The sequence below is a fragment of the Canis lupus genome, chromosome 5, assembly GCF_003254725.2.
Source record: "Canis lupus dingo isolate Sandy chromosome 5, ASM325472v2, whole genome shotgun sequence".
Lineage (NCBI taxonomy): Eukaryota > Metazoa > Chordata > Mammalia > Carnivora > Canidae > Canis > Canis lupus.
Genome location: NC_064247.1, coordinates 35,544,944 through 35,560,572, shown reverse-complemented (window position 1 = coordinate 35,560,572; position 15,629 = coordinate 35,544,944). Strand labels below are relative to the sequence as shown.

Genomic DNA, 15,629 nt, shown 5'->3' with positions numbered 1-15,629 from the left:
CATTGTGTGCATTATAAGCTGTAGGCGTTTGAGAGTTATGAAATTACTTTCAAGTGTCACCTCGATGGAGAGCAATCTCTGGACCAGGGAAACAATGCCCATCTCGAAAGGCAAAGTGAAGGGTTCCAACTGGACAAACACAGGATGAATTACGGAACTAGAAGCTTTCCTTCTCAGATTACCAGGAGAGGATGTACACAGAAACCAGAAGAAATGACAAATCTTTCTGCCCAGAAATGCATTTTAAGAGCAAATCAGGACCATCTACTTAATCAGTCTGGACTCGGCGGCTGGGAACAAGCAGGCTGGTGAATGAGACAAAGAAAAATCAGAGCAGGGTGGGGCAGGGTACACCCTCAGGGGTGCTATGGATACCAGGTTGACCTCAAGTTCCAGGATCACAGTCAAGGTCCCAGAGAAATCTGACTTCACGCCATTGAGTTTTCAGGAAAACAAAAATACCCTCCTTAAACCTAGTCATAATACCAAGGCTGGAATAAACGGTGATGGATGAAAATAAGGATTAATTAGAATGGTACCTTTATGCGATTTCACACCAACCAGCGATTCTCAAACTTTGCTCCACAACAGAATCACCTGGGGAGATTGCAACACCCACCTCCCTGCCCTATGCTCAGGTTACATTCTCACATCCATTAAATCACAATTTCTGGGGTTGAGACCGAGGTATCCCTCATTTTTAAAGCTCCCTGGTTGATTCCAATGTGCAGACAAGTTTGAGAACCACTGGCACTGCCTTTCAGTATCCTTACTCATAAAATGAGGAATCTATCTGGACCAATGGTTCTTCACCCTGAGTGTTTGAATCATCTTCACCCTGAGTGTTTGAATCACCTTGGGAAGATTTTCAAAAGTAAAGATGCTAGCAGCATCCCTGGAAATTCAGGTTAATTTGTAGGGCCTAGGCATCAGCATATGTAAGAACTCCTAGGTGATCTAGATGTACAGTGAGATAGAGGACTACCGGTCCAGAAGTTTTTGCCAAGATTCCTTCCATTGCTTACATTTTAAGCATCTATGATAGCAAAGCTAAAAGCTAGACTTTTTGCAAGGATAGATCTCTCGTCTTTACTTTTAAATGAGGGATTTCTAACTTTGGAAGGGTCCATGAATTCCGAAATCATATTTAACGTGTCGGACAAATCCATATATTTATATGTATGTGCATATTTTTGAAGAAGAATGCCCTTAACCTCTATCAGATCCTCAAAAGGTTTAATTAGGATTACCTTAAGGGCAAGTATACAGTTTCTGATTTAATAAATTGGAGCAAGTTCAAGAATGAATGGAAAAGAAATTTGATCTCAGCAGCGCATTCACTACACTTTTGAATCTGCAACACCCTTCCTGGCACCAAGCGACTGCACATCCTCACTGCAGGTAAAGTTCAGACTCCAGAGCCCATCCTCCAAATAGCGTTAGGGTGATGGATGTCAAGATTTCAGATCCAAGTATCAAAGTGGAAGTCGTGCCAAAGGACTGGGGTCAGTCCTAGGCAGTCTGGTCATGCTCACCATAGAAAATGACTTGCCCAGCTGTGCTTGTAAGGAAATTGTCCACTCAGCTCCTTTGGATTCGTGTTCCCAACTGGGTTAAGATGTTAGGGTTTTCTAGTACTGACTGTTGGAACCTCTATGCCTTGGTCTGGATTCTGGCTGTCTTTTCTTCTTATGTGTCCTTGGGAATATTATAGAACCTTTCGGTTCCTCTTACGAAATGGGGACAACAGAAGTACTTTTAAGACTGCTGTGAAGAATAAGTAAGGAAATACACGTGAAATGTTTGGCATGTCCCTTGGCACAGAGCAAGACCCAAATAAACATGAGCTATATTACTGTATCGCTGATGTTTTTATTATTATTAACATCTTACTGATTTTTGCCCAAGTCACTAAATTTCACTGGACTTCATTTATTGATCCATACGGTAAGAAAAAGACACCCTGCTTAGTTTCTTTCATGAGGTCATCATGATGACCGCTAGAATCCAGGCACTCATCATCCTACCCAGGGGATCTACAGAGCACAGGCCAAGGTCACCCTATAATACAGATATAATCCCTACCCTTGGGAAGTACGTCCTGAGATCCCAAAAGCTGGAATCTCTACAACTGATGGCAGCAATTTTTCATCACATAGCTGGAGTCCTGGGCAAATTAACCCTTCCCCCCACCACATGGACAAGTGGGTGATGACACTCCACAACGCCCGCTTCCTTTCAGGTAAGACAGCTTCCTTTCAGGTAAGACAGTATGCCAGCCACTCACTCAACCACGAATCAAGATGCCCTGAATCGTCAGCTCTCCTCCAGCCAGGGCAGTCAATGGCACGGTCTATCTGATGTCAGGCCCTCCCCCAGGAGACCAGTCCTCAGACTCGTCCACATGCCCACCTGCCCACTCAAGTCTTCCCACGGCACAGTGCAGCGCCCCCCTGGCCCACCAGAGCAAAATATCACCAAAACCTCTCACCGGCCCCCACGCCCCAACAAAGACGCAAGCTGATCGGCGCTCACTTACCTGGAGTCTGCTTGGCCGTACGCACAGGGGTGTAGTGGTTTTTGGAGGACGATCTGACCGGTGTGTTCTCTTTGGGAGAGGTATTGATAGCCGAGATAGTTTCTCTTTCACAGTGTGCTATGGGGATTGGTCCCTGTTGTCTTAAGATGTCAGCCAGAGCCCTAAACAAAGAAGAGATCACACAGTGAGATTCACAGAGCAGGTGTACACAACCACAGAGAGAGTTGGCTTACTTTCGTGGGTCTTTTGATGTACAGAACCAGAAGAGGAGATGCAGGCACAACATTCTGTTCTCAGTAGCCATAGCTTCATCTGGTGCTGGTCCTGGGAGGGGGTATGGAGGGGTGGTGGATGCAGAGTAGAGGTTGCCATCTCTGGGGGTACAAGCACTAAAGGGTGGTGATTATGGTTTCTGTCTTCAATTTATTTCACATGAACTCTTTCAAAATAGTGGCTACCCAAACACCCCCCTACACTGGGCAGATATGTGCACAGCTGGATAGCACCATGCCTCCACAGCGAAGGGCTGGCATCGGTAGCCTTGCCTCCAGCAGCAGGTGACTAATAACACAGGGACAATCACCCTCTTTGAAAAACAACCACCAGGTGACCCATCCTGTGTACTGGGGACCCAACACACAGCTCCCACCATCAGAGGAAGGCGCAATGGAACTACAAAGACAGGACATGCAGATGCCACAGTAACTACATGACCACGTGGAGGGCGAGGACCGTGACCATCACTGGAGCTGAGAAGAGGCGACGATTACAAACACAGAGAGGAAAATACACACACAGTTCCCATCACTTGAGAGCTTACAATTTAGGCAAAAATCGCTCCCCCACCTGGTTTCAAACAGGAATCGCTCTGTGGGAGATGCCGTGACCTGGTGGGGGTGGCCACTGTTGATGGGAAACAGAGACAAGCAGGGACAGTCTGAGGCAGCCAAGGTGAGTGTGGATAAGCTACACGAGACCACCATCCAGAGAAGGAAGGCCATCTCAGGGCCAGGTCCCTACTTCTGGGTGCATCCCTGTCTTGTGCAAGCAGGGAAGGGACTCTTCCATCTACTCGGGGTGTCCCTGAGATGCAGGCAAGGCACCAGCTGCCTCCGGGCCTCCCCCAGCCAGCTCGGCCCACCCCCCGGCTTCATTCACCCCAGGACTCCAGCACTCGGCACTCTGCCCCCTTGCAAAGCAACAACCACAGCTGTTTAAAAGCATGTCTGAGAGTAAATTGTTGCCTTCCATTATGCTGCCTCTGACATGCTGAACCTTCCGAGGAGAAGAGCATCAACCTGGCAATCTTATCATTTACTGGCATTTATATAGCAATTTCAGATGTTCCAAACGCTTTCCCCTGGCTGGCGTCTCTTCTCTCAGGCTTTAACAGGAGGAACAGACACATGTCAGCACCCCCACCCTGTTCATTGGGGTGTAGCGAGCAGGGAGGGAAAACACAGAAGCTCGGGAGGTTGGTGAAGGAGGTTCAGGCAGACCCGGGATCCGGGTCAGGGATCTGAGATTCAGAGTGCGTGCATGAGAAGCATGCACCGCCCGAAAAGGTCAAGAGATTTGGGTTCTAATCCCAAATGAGCTGTTAAACTTTGGGCAGATCTGCTACTCTCTAAAATCCAAATTCAATCTTTTCTCCCCCAACAGCAAAACAAAGGGTTTAAACTAACATGACCCTCCTAATTAGATCTGTTCTCATTCCAAAATGTTATAAATATTTCCTATATTTCCTGCACCACATATCCATGCAAGTTGTCTTGAGTTCTTCGTTCCTCCGGTTATCAAAGACACTTTCCTACCATGTTCCCATGGTAAGAAAACAGGGAGCTTAAAAGTTATAACAGAAATATAGGCCAATGGAATAGAACTGAGAGCCCAGAAATAAACTTGTACATCTATGGTCAATTGATTTTCAACAAGGGTGCCAGGATCACTCAATGGGGAAAGAGCCGTTTCCCCTACAAATGGTACTGGGACAAGTGGCTAGCCACGTGCAAAAGAATGAAGTCGGACCCAAAATTCATACCATATGCAAATATTAACTCAAAGTGGATCATATTAGAGCTGAACCTATACACTCTTAGAAGAAAATATAGAAGTAAATCTTTGTGACCTCAGGTTTGATCTTTGCTTTGTTTTGACCTCAGGTTTGGCCTCAGGTTTCATACATGTGACACCAAAAACATGAGCAAGCAAAGAAGAAAGTGGAAATACTGGACTTGGCCAAAATTAAAAACTTGTCTGCATCACAGGGTACCATTGGGAAAATGTAACACAACCACCAAGAAAATGGGAGAAAATGTTTGTAAATCAGATGTCTGAGAGACGACTTATACCCAGAATATATAAAGAACTCTTACAACTCAACAATAAAAGACAACAAACAGCCCAATTTAAAAACGGACGAAGGACAGAGAAGATATTTCTTCTCCAAAGAAGGTGCATGTGAAAAGCAGCTCAGCAGCATGAGTCATCAGGGAACTGCAAATCAAAACCACAATGAGGCACCCGTTCGCACCCGCCAGTAGAGATATCACCAGGAAATCGGAAAATACCAAAAGTTGGTAAGACGATGGAGATATGGGAGCCTTCATTTACTGCTGGTCGGAATGTAAAATGGTGCTGGTGGAGAAATGGAAGCCTCCCATGCACTACTGATGAACAGTTGGGTGGTCCCTCAAAAGGTCAAACATGGAGTCACTCTACAGACCAGCAATTCTACTCCTAGGTATAGACCCAACAGAAATGAAAAGACATGTCTACACAAAACCTATTCATGAAGGTTCCTAGCAGCATGACCAATAATCGCCAGAAGGTGGGAACAGCCCAATGTCCATGGACGGACTGATGAGCAGATAAACAAAATGTGGAATACTCACACAATGAGTTATTTATTCAGCCTTAAAAGGCAATGCAGTACCGACAGATGCCTTAAAAACATCACGCTAAGTGAAAGAAGCCAGTCACCAGAGACCACATGTTATAGAATTCTATTTACAGAAAATGTCCAGATTAGGCAAATCCATGGAGACAAAGTAGACTTGTGATGAGCAGGGGCTGGGAGAGGGGAAAGTCAAGAGTGTTTGCTAATAGATACGGGGGGTTTCTTCTCAGGGAGATGAACATGTTCTCAAAGGATAGCTAGACAACCTGGGGAATGTACAAAAAGCATCGAATTGTACACTCTAAAATTTAAGGATGAAATTTTACGGTAGGTGCAATATATTTCAATAAAACTCCAATTACAAAAAAAAAAGAGTATATATTATTTTTCTGTTTCTTGCCTCTTGAGTTTTTATAAAGACTCTCTGCTGCCTGTGAAGGAGGAAGGGGTCTTGAGGTTAAGTCTAGTGCTTTGGGGAGGCCAAGACTGAGTTTCCATCTGCACTTCTCCATGGTGATTTTGCTCATGAAGGAACGGGGGGATTTGGCAAAATCCAGAGACATTTTTGGCAGTCACAGCTGAGGAGGGAAGCGCTCTTGGCTTCTGGTGAGCCAAGGGTGCTACTAAACATCCCACAATACACAGGCCAGCCCCCCCACAACCAAAAATTACCTGGCCCACCAGTGGTGAGGTTAAGAAACCTTGAGATACCTGTGTGCACCACGAGGTGAAGCCAGTCCTTGATTAAGGTTCAATGTGATCAACTCTACAGAGGTCTACTGAGCAGCTCATACCAGGATCAAACACGGGGCTGGGCTCTGGGGCACAGTGAAGTCAGAGATGCCGAAAGGAAGGTCCCCAAGGAGTGGGCCTATCTGCTGGGGCCCTCACTGTACCCTGAGGCCTTGGCACACAGCCCATCCATGTTACATAAGCACAGGGCCGAGTGAAGACCAGCCCTGATACCACTTTTGTAGCGTTTCAGCACCTATCCCCATGGTCCACACCAACAGTGTGCATGGCAATTTCAGGGGAGATCTGCCCCTCAGTTTGCAAGCCAAGGAGAATGCAGCAGAGATTCTAGAACAGAGTTCCCCTCTTGCAGGATGGGGGCGCTCTTGATGCCCATCCCCTGAGAAGCTCTGAGGGACATGGGCTCTGGAGACTCAGGGGTGGAGGGAAGATGATGCTTTTCTGAAGACCATCAGGCTGGGGAGATACTAGTGTGCTTCGGTCTGGCCTGTGGCTGGACAAGGAGTTTTAATCAGGTATAGCGATTGCCTCCTGAGGATGGCAATCTGCCCCGTATCCTTTCCAGATGCCCGCTTGGATGGGCTGAGCTGAGCAGCACAGCCAAGTGGGGTTGGGATGCGCTAGAGGCGTTCTTGAAGACAGAGGCCATCTGGGGGTAGGGGGGCTGCCCTGTGTTGTCCTCAGGAAGAGCACGGTAGCCAGGGACATGCTCCCAGTCCCCCTTCCCTGGCGACAGGAGAGGTGGCCTGAATTCCCAGGTGGCATCCTTGGGAGTGGCACCCTCTGGCAGCCCCCCTCACACCCCCTTTCCCTCAGCCCCTCGGCTCATGACCTCCCTCCTTGCTCCCATTCCTCTCTCCTCTTCATCTTCCATCCCCTTCTCCCCAGGGTGCTTGATAAATATTATTCCGGTTCTGCAACGTGCGATCCCCATCTCACCTAATTAATCTGGATGCGCCCCAGGAAATGGGTTAGGGCCTGAGCTACTTTCCAACGGCGGGAGAGAGAAAATCGGTCACTGAGGACCAGGGGGGTGGGGCTTGCCAGAGAGTGGGCGGCCGCTTCCAGGTCTTGGGGGGAAGGGGGAGACAGACAGACCTTGGCCGATGTAGAAGAGGGGACAGACCAGAGGAGGGAAGGCAGACAGGTGGAGAGAGGAAGGCAGGGACTCAGAGCCACAGAGAGGCAGGGACGGAAGGGAAGGCTGAGGGGGAGACTGAGGGGGAGGCCAAGAAAGGGACACAGAGACAAGGGGACCAAGCAGGCATGAGTAGGTAGAGGGAGCAAAAGGCAAGGTGAAAAACAAAGAGAAATTCAGAGAAAGCATTCTGAAATGACTCAGAAGGTGAGGGAGGAGGGGGAGGGCCAGAAGGAGGCACTGAGGGGTGGGGGACAGGACAGGGCCAGGCAGGTGAGGACAGAGGGGCTTCCCAGCCAAGGGCCAACCCCACCTGCCCTCCCTGCCCTCTACCCCCCAGCAAGCATCACATTTAAGAACCTGAAGAATCTGGGATGCCTGGGTGGTTCAGCTGTTGAGCATCTGCCTTCAGCTCAGGGTGTGATCCCAGGGTCCTGAGATCGAGTCTCACATCAGGCTCCCCACAGGGAGCCTGCTTCTCCCTCTGCCTGTGTCTCTGCCTCTCTCTGTCTCTTGTGAATAAAGAACCTGAAGAATCTTGCAAGGAGGAGGGGGGGTTGGTGCCTGACTGACTCAGTCGATGGAGCATGCAACTCCTGATATGAGCATCATGAGTTCGAGCCCCATGTTGAGCCAAGAGCTTACTTAATAAAAATAATTTTTAAAAAAAATTTTTAAAGGCATTTGTAGAATCTTGCGAATCATCCTGGGCCTCCCTGCCTCCCTGCCTCCCTGCCCCCAGTGAGCCAGATCTGGGTATGTCTAACAAAAGCTCACTTTTTGCCTGAACTGCCTGCGTCACAGCCTTGGTCCACTGCTCCCTTTGGCGCACGGATTCCTTGGCTTTTGCGGACGTGTGGCGAGCAGGGGCGAGGAAATTAATTGGGCAGCAAATGGGAGTAGGGAAAGCGGTCGTCGAGAATAATTGGGCCGGGGACCTTCAGGGGTCCCCAGTAGCCACCGTCTGGGTCTTACCCATCGGCCTCACAGAGACATCCCCTGGCACCTGTGCGGCACTAACCAGGTTCTAGATGTGCTCACCTGCCTTTCCACTGTGACACCCACAGAAACCCTCTGCGGTTACCACCACCCCAATGTTTAACAAAGAAACTGAGGCTCCTGTGGATTCCGTGACCAGAACAGGACTGAAGAGAAATTCAGACCCGGGCCCAGGGGTCTTTCTGCTCATGGGGGCTGCCACTTACATTCATCTCACATCCCCATGCATGGTCCACCTCCACAGGGGAGTCCTCCTGGCCTCTCCAGCCGGGGTTGCCAATGCAGCAAATGGGCACAGAGAAAAACATTTGGGCACATTTGGGCACAGAGAAAAAGAGTCGGTAAATAAGGGATTCAGGTCAAAGCTGATTATTTATCTGCTTAAAGCCTCGGTTAATACTGTCAGTGAGCCCAAGGAAATGGAAGTGTGTTTGAACGTCTCTGAAGTGTTGCATTATCTGCACACCAGGGACCAGGCCCAGCCACATTTTGATGTGCTACCACCTTGCATCCAATAGACATGGAATCTTTCTAAAAAGGTGATGTGATTCCCCTTGATGGGGAAAAAATAAGACCTTCTTCACACCTCTGCTTTCTCATCTTGCCTGCTTAGGAAATAATTAAGCAGGAAAGGAAAGACTCCGGAAATTGACTGCTATCATTTATTGAGCAATTACTATGGGCCAGACACCAGGGCTAACCTCCCCCATCATGCACTGTACCAGATGATCCTCAAAATGACATGACTTGGTAGACGCTATTCAGAGCCACAGTTCGCTGATGAGAAAACTAAGATCTTGCAAGGTTCGCTCTATCGCCCAAAGGCACATGACTAGTAAGTGGTAAATCCAGATTTCACAGATGGGTTGGTTAAGAGGCAGAGGTTGCCTCTACACCACCAGGTGATCCATGCATCCATTCACTCGTCCCTCCAACCAACGGTCTCTGAACACAAGGTTTTAGAGAGTGTTCAATATTTAGTGCAAAAATCTGCCCAAAGGGAAGCCAGCTCCCGCTCAGCTACCTATTTCTTGTGACCCTCCAGAGAAGGTCATTGACATTAGCAGCTTGGAACGTTTTTACATTTTTAGCAGGCAACTGTTTTGTCCCGCGAAGTCCTGAGCAGAACACCAACGCACTTCCTTAGCCCCCTGCTCTGCTCGGGGCCACAGTCTTGCTCTACCAAACCCTTGACTTCTATCCAGCACTCTGTCCCCGAACTTGGTAGACTTTCCATCTGGGGAGCTCCAAGCCACAGAAATGCCACGGATAGGACATAGGAGATTCACCCAGCATCCAGGAAGTTCTTTTTCTGTGTCAAGGGAAGGCAAGCTGGCTGGCTTCGACCCCTAACCCTGCCCTTTCTCTTTCTGGGAGGAGCAGAAAAGCATTTCTGCTGTTGGGTAGGTATGATATAAGACCAAACAGATAAACTATTCGATGAATAAGCTATTCTGGTTAATGTTCTTATTCCTCAGGACTAATGAGAACACTCTTGATCTTGAAGAATTTTCTAAAAGCATTCCTGCCTAATTAAGTAGAATATACTGAATATAATTAATTTTTTTTAAAGAATGCAACTTTCTTCCATGAGAGGGCCACCATTCTAATCTTTAGTTCTCTTTGGAGAACATTAAGCAAAATGTAGATTATTCTAGGAAATGGAGTTATTTGTGTACAAGCTGCAGGACAAACCAAGGAAGGTTGTTTTTTTCAGGTTTTCTTTTTTTTTCTCTCTCTCTCTTTAAGTAAATCTCTGATGGCTACTTTTGTATTTCTCCTAGCAGCAGAATGCAGACATTCTATTCCAGTTAAATAGAATATTCTGGTTTTCTGAGTCCCAGATAATAGAGCTTTTGCTGGACACTGACACCCTGGGAAGCTAGCGTCCTCTTTGACCACATCCTCCTACCTGTTTACTGGTCAGTCGGGGCGCCTTTATTCTGCGAGATGTGCACTGCGGACAATTGAAGTGAATATATTTTTAATAAACACGGACCAAGGAGAATGGCTTAATTTAGTGCTTATCCCTGGTTCTCTCACAGTCCACTTGGAAAACACAGCTGCTGGCTTTGTGTGTGCACAAGACCGCTCTCCTCATACAGAGAGGCTCCAAATGGGTGTGGACATCTCCTTTGTTGCGGTAACAATGTTTGTGCATCTGCACTGAGCTGTTCTGGGGGTCTGAGTTGTCCTGGGCACAATCGGAATTCAGCGTGGCCAATAAACATCGCGGGACCCAGGGAGGGGAGGCTCGGCCCCGGCTGCTCTGTGCTGCAGGCAAGCAGGGCAAGTTGCTCGATGGGCACCTGTCCTAGGGCTGTGGCATGCCGGCCAGCCACGAGACGGGCAGAGCATGGCTGTGCCTCCTCTGGGGCCCCCATTCACCCTTCAGGGCATCTCCCCAACGCGCACCACTCCTGGCCTCGTGAATCATGTGCAGATTTACCCCGGAGTGCGAAACTGGGTAGCATCAACATTGAGCTTAGACTTTTCCAGAAACATCTGGATCATCTGAGCACAAATCAAAGGCCTGGGTGGGTCAGGTACAGCTACCACTTCGAGTTGGGCAAACAAAAACGTTCCCGAGATGTGTGCCCAAGCAGAGCCACTTGGGCAGCCAAGTGACAGACAGGCAAGTTCACAAACGTACCTGCCACTGTTTTTTTGTTATTGTTTTTCTGATGTCGTTTTCTTGACGTGCCATAGGCACAGACCTAAATGTGTAGCTGAGGCAGGGATCCCTGGGTGGCGCAGCGGTTTGGCGCCTGCCTTTGGCCCAGGGCGCGATCCTGAAGACTCGGGATCGAATCCCACGTCGGGCTCCCTGCATGGAGCCTGCTTCTCCCTCTGCCTGTGTCTCTGCCTCTCTCTCTCTCTGTGACTATCATGAATAAATAAATAAAATATTTTAAAAAAATAAAATAAAAAATAAATGTGTAGCTGAGGCAAAATAAAGGTGGGATAGCCTCGTGGTTGAACCTGGGGATTCAGGAGCCAGAGTGGCCTGGGTTAGGGGGTAATGCTGGCCACTTCGTACGCTGGCAATCACCAGCTATCTGCTTAAGGGCCCCATGATTCTCTCTTTGAAAAAAATAGAGCTTAAATAATAAGGCCAAAAATAATGTCTACCTCTTAGAGTTATTACAGAGATTAAACGAGGTAATATTCGTAGAGCACTTAGAACAGAACCTGGCAACCAATGAACACTGTAACAACCTCCTTGTGTCTGCCCAGGCTTGGGCTTTAGGACCACAACAGAAGTGTGGGTGGAAAGAGGGGCATCCCAGAGGGCTGATTCTATGATACCAGATGGGCAAAACTCGGGGTATGAGGAGCGAGCCACATGGCACACTATGGCCACGGGTCATCCTGGAAGGGACCACCCACATCCCATATTGTCCACTCGGGCCTAAGGACAGGAATGCATCTGGTCACACAGCAGTTTTCCCTGAACCCTCAACGTGGACTCTGAGAGCCAAGCGCAAAGAGAGTGTCTGTTCCTCTCTCCAAGGCCATCACAAACTGTGCTTCTGCTAGACTGCCAGGAAGCTTCGAGAGAGAGTACCACTGAAAAGCAAGGAGACTCACATCATGAACAAAACCAATCAGGATTCCAGCCGGGGCATGAAAGAGCAAAACACATGATACTAGCCAGGGCAACATTTTCTGCCAAGGATTCAGCTGGGGTTTTGTTCTTCATTCTTCCTACTTGCCTGTTTCTTTCTTTACTTCTTTTTCCTTCCTTCCTTCCTTTCTTCTTAAAAAAAAAAAAAAAGGAATTATAAACATTATTGGTATCTCCAAGCTCAAGTACCTTCACACCAACACAACCAACAGAAGAGTGGGGTATGCAAAAAGACCACCTGGCGTCCTCTCCATTTTAATTACTTAAGCCATTCACTGGATCAACCACATTAACTGAGCACCCACTCTGTGCCAGGCACTACTCTAGGCATAAAATACAGGTGTGAACAAAACAAGCAAACACACATGTCTTCCTGACACTGTGGTCGAAGAGATGGACGTGTGCCTAGCACTGGAGACCAACCAATTCCCCAAAAGCAGTCTTCAGATGTTCACAAGGCCCTTGAATGAGGTTCACGTTGCTGCTTTTGGAAATGTCACTTGGGGTTGTGTTAGAGAATTACAAGCCTACTTCTGCGTGAACCACCTTCACCATACAGGCACAAACACTTGAATCCATGTCCCAGGAAGAGCGGACTCCTAACTAGGGATGTTTACCCAAGAAAAAGGAAGACTGGGGGAAGGGGGTGTGCACTGCCATCTTCATAGAGAAGTCTTCTTTGTCTTCCAGAAAGATACATTTCCTAGGGGTTGCCCCACTGGGTATGCCTCATGCCAGGAAGTCAATGCTGGCTCTCCATAAGAAGTAACAAGAGTTCCTAAGAACCTGATAAACCGCTTCCAGGAATAGAGGGAGGCCCAGCTCTCTCAATGCACATGTATGGGAGGAGGAGAACTAAAACACCCCCAAGTCCCTCCCACCCGAGAGATTCTGTGAGTTTAAGATGCTAAAAGCAAGCAATCACAGGAAGCCGTTTGCAGATAGCATTCTTACCTGACAGGAGAGTGTCAGGAAAATGCATTTTCACCCAAAGCTGTTGTATTTGAAGGTGCAGATGTACACTCACAGCTTGCATGAGCGCACCCACCAAGGGATGCTGAAATCAGAATAGGGATGGAGAAGCACACACCTCCACAACCTGACAGCCCCCCATCCCACAGCCAGGCTAACGGACCAAAGCAGAAACCACGAGGGTCACCCAAGGGAGTCACCCAAGGGAATCACTCAAGATCATGAGGACTGGAAGTGATTCTGCCTCTTATCTCAGCTCCCAGGAAAACCCTGAAGTCGGCCTCAGGCCCTGGTGTCCAGCTGCTCATGCTGCAGCAAGAGGGAAAGGTGGTGAACCTTTTGGGTTGTGCCATGGTCTATAACAAAATTCTCAAAACCCAAAGAGAGAGAAAAGTTCCAAATTCCAAAAACTCAGGGAAATACAAAAGAAAACAAGAGGGGCAATTAGCAGTAGCCCCCCAAGGGTATTTAAAAGGGACTTCAAAGCAGCCTAATGGTCAAGCATCACCAACTCAGCAGAAATGGGGGCAGGCTAATCCCAATCAATGAAACAGGAGTGGAAATTGTAAAACACTCTAAAGGAAATGCATTTTTACTGCTTCCCGGGCCATTGCAGGATTACAAACTAGGCTAGGGGGAAAAAAAAAAAAAAAAAAAAAAAAAAACAGAAATTGATCGTTGGAGAGCTACTTCATTGAATAGATAAGAATGATTTGTAATTAGCATGCCAATCGTCTATGGAAGAGCCTGCTGGAAAAATCTGTCCTTCCGCATGGTATACGCGCCCTGCGCAATCTTTGCAGTCTTGTCTGGGCCATTAATCTGTTCATCACAGATTTTTATCCGACAGAGGAAAGAAAAACAACCTCACCCAGGTCCGATTTGGGTAAATTCGGAATTAGCAGAGTCTGAATCGATGCAGTTTAATGAAGTTACAGCAGGACAACTTCAGGAAGGAGAGAGCCAGAGGGAGAGAGCAAAGGAACACAACCCAACAGAAGTGAGGAAGGATCAAAAGGAGGACAGATGGGAGAAACAAGCAACAGTGGACAAAGACACCAAGAGGAGCAGAGAAGAAACATTTTAATGATGGGACTTGAAAGAGGGAGAGAGAAAAGCCGACAGATCCTCTGCTAGAGACCCGGTTTCCTTCAGGAATGCTTGAGGCTGGAGGGGGGAAGGTGCTGGCATAGAGGTGGGCAAGGTGCTGGCTGCTGATTATCTGAAAACAAAGAAGCCGTGTGATTGCCCAGAGCATCAAGAGCCACCCCAGTCCCAAGTCTCAGGAAGGGGGATCATGGCCCAGGGAAAGTTCAAACAAACTTCTCTCGAGATGCAGTCCAAAAAAGAGAGAGAGAGTGCACAGAGAGAGAGTTGCTAGTCTCACAGGGTGGCTGGGATCTTGATTCTTCCACCAGACCCGGAGCGGCCACAGGGTCCCCAGAGGTGGGGATCGGCACCTGTTCCTGCCCAACCGCCCAGGGGTGACAGCAAGGGTCTGCGTTCCCAAGACCTCCACAGGGAGGGGACAGGTGGGCTCTGGAACACACACCACTTAGAATGAACAGCCGCTCCTCCTCCCCCTAAGAGACCTCTTGGGTTCAAATCCCTCCTTGCTGGGGCAGCAAGATCGAAGGAAGATCGAAGAGGAAGAGGGGGCATGGTGGAAAGTGTACTTCCCAGAAGAGGACATTTGGCTCAGGGAGCCGCAAATGTGTCCAGAGGACAGATGTCCTAAGTAATGAGACTTTAATGCTGGAGCTAATAGGAACAGTACACGAGACCAAATGCCAAAAAAGCAAGGAATAATGAGTGTTTGGGAAGGCTGCAGAAAGCAGCGACTCCTCTCCCAAGCGCTGGGGAGCAGGGCCAAGGCTGTAGCCGCCTAGGGCCGGGCTGGGACTTGGCCTCCAGGGTCTCCAGGTGGGGACGGTGGCCCTGGGCAAGGAGGACCAAGGATTCTCCTGTTCCTTTGAGCAGTGTGGGTCTGAGCGAGGGTAGGGACTGGAAAGGGCGCCCAGGAATCAGCCCCCTCCCTGGAGCAAGCCAAGGAAGTTGCTCCCACAACCCCCTCCATCAGGTGAGTGCCCCTCTCTGGGCCACCTGGGTGGCTCAGCAGTTGAGCATCTGCCTTTGGCTCAGGTCGCGATCCCGAAGTCCTGGGATCAAGTCCCACAGGGAACCTGCCTTTCCCTCTGCCTGTATCTCTGCCTCTCTCTCTCTCTCTCTCTCTCTCTCTCTGCATCTCTCATGAATAAATAAATAAAATCTTTAAAACAAAAAAAAAAAGTGAGTGCCCTTCTCAATCAGGGACACTGCCCCGGTGCCGCAGGCCAGGGTGTGCGAGCCCTGCCACTGACCCCCACCATGGCCGTGACCGCCACCACTGATCAGGACGACAGAAGCTTGGGAGTAAAGTCCAGGGGTGCTGAGGGTTCCCTGGGAAACCTTCCTTGGAGACTGCCTTTCAGGACAGAGGCCCCGAGGTCACAAGAAACAAGAGAAATCCTTTGGAAAGACTGAAGAATTAGGAAGCACCAGTGAGCTGGCGGGAGCTCTGTGTGCCCCCGTGCGGGGAGGGGGGTGGTGATAAATGGAGCTGTTGGGGAGCTGGAGGTCTCAGTAATTAAAACTGGGAATGGCCCGAGGTCCATCCTCACGCCCCCAGATCACTTCTCCCTGGCACCTCTATGACTCTGGA

General features: G+C 48.8%; 1 protein-coding gene across 2 annotated transcripts in view; it reads right to left on the bottom strand.

The window, feature by feature from the left end:
* The window catches only part of SHISA6 (shisa family member 6), a 277,765-nt gene that overhangs the window by 252,221 nt on the left and 9,915 nt on the right, over positions 1-15,629 (bottom strand). For both annotated transcript variants that reach the window (XM_025428364.3, XM_049110230.1), the window contains exon 2: positions 2,540-2,700. In XM_025428364.3, the coding sequence (XP_025284149.3) occupies positions 2,540-2,700 (161 nt within the window). The remainder of the gene's footprint in view (positions 1-2,539; positions 2,701-15,629) is intronic.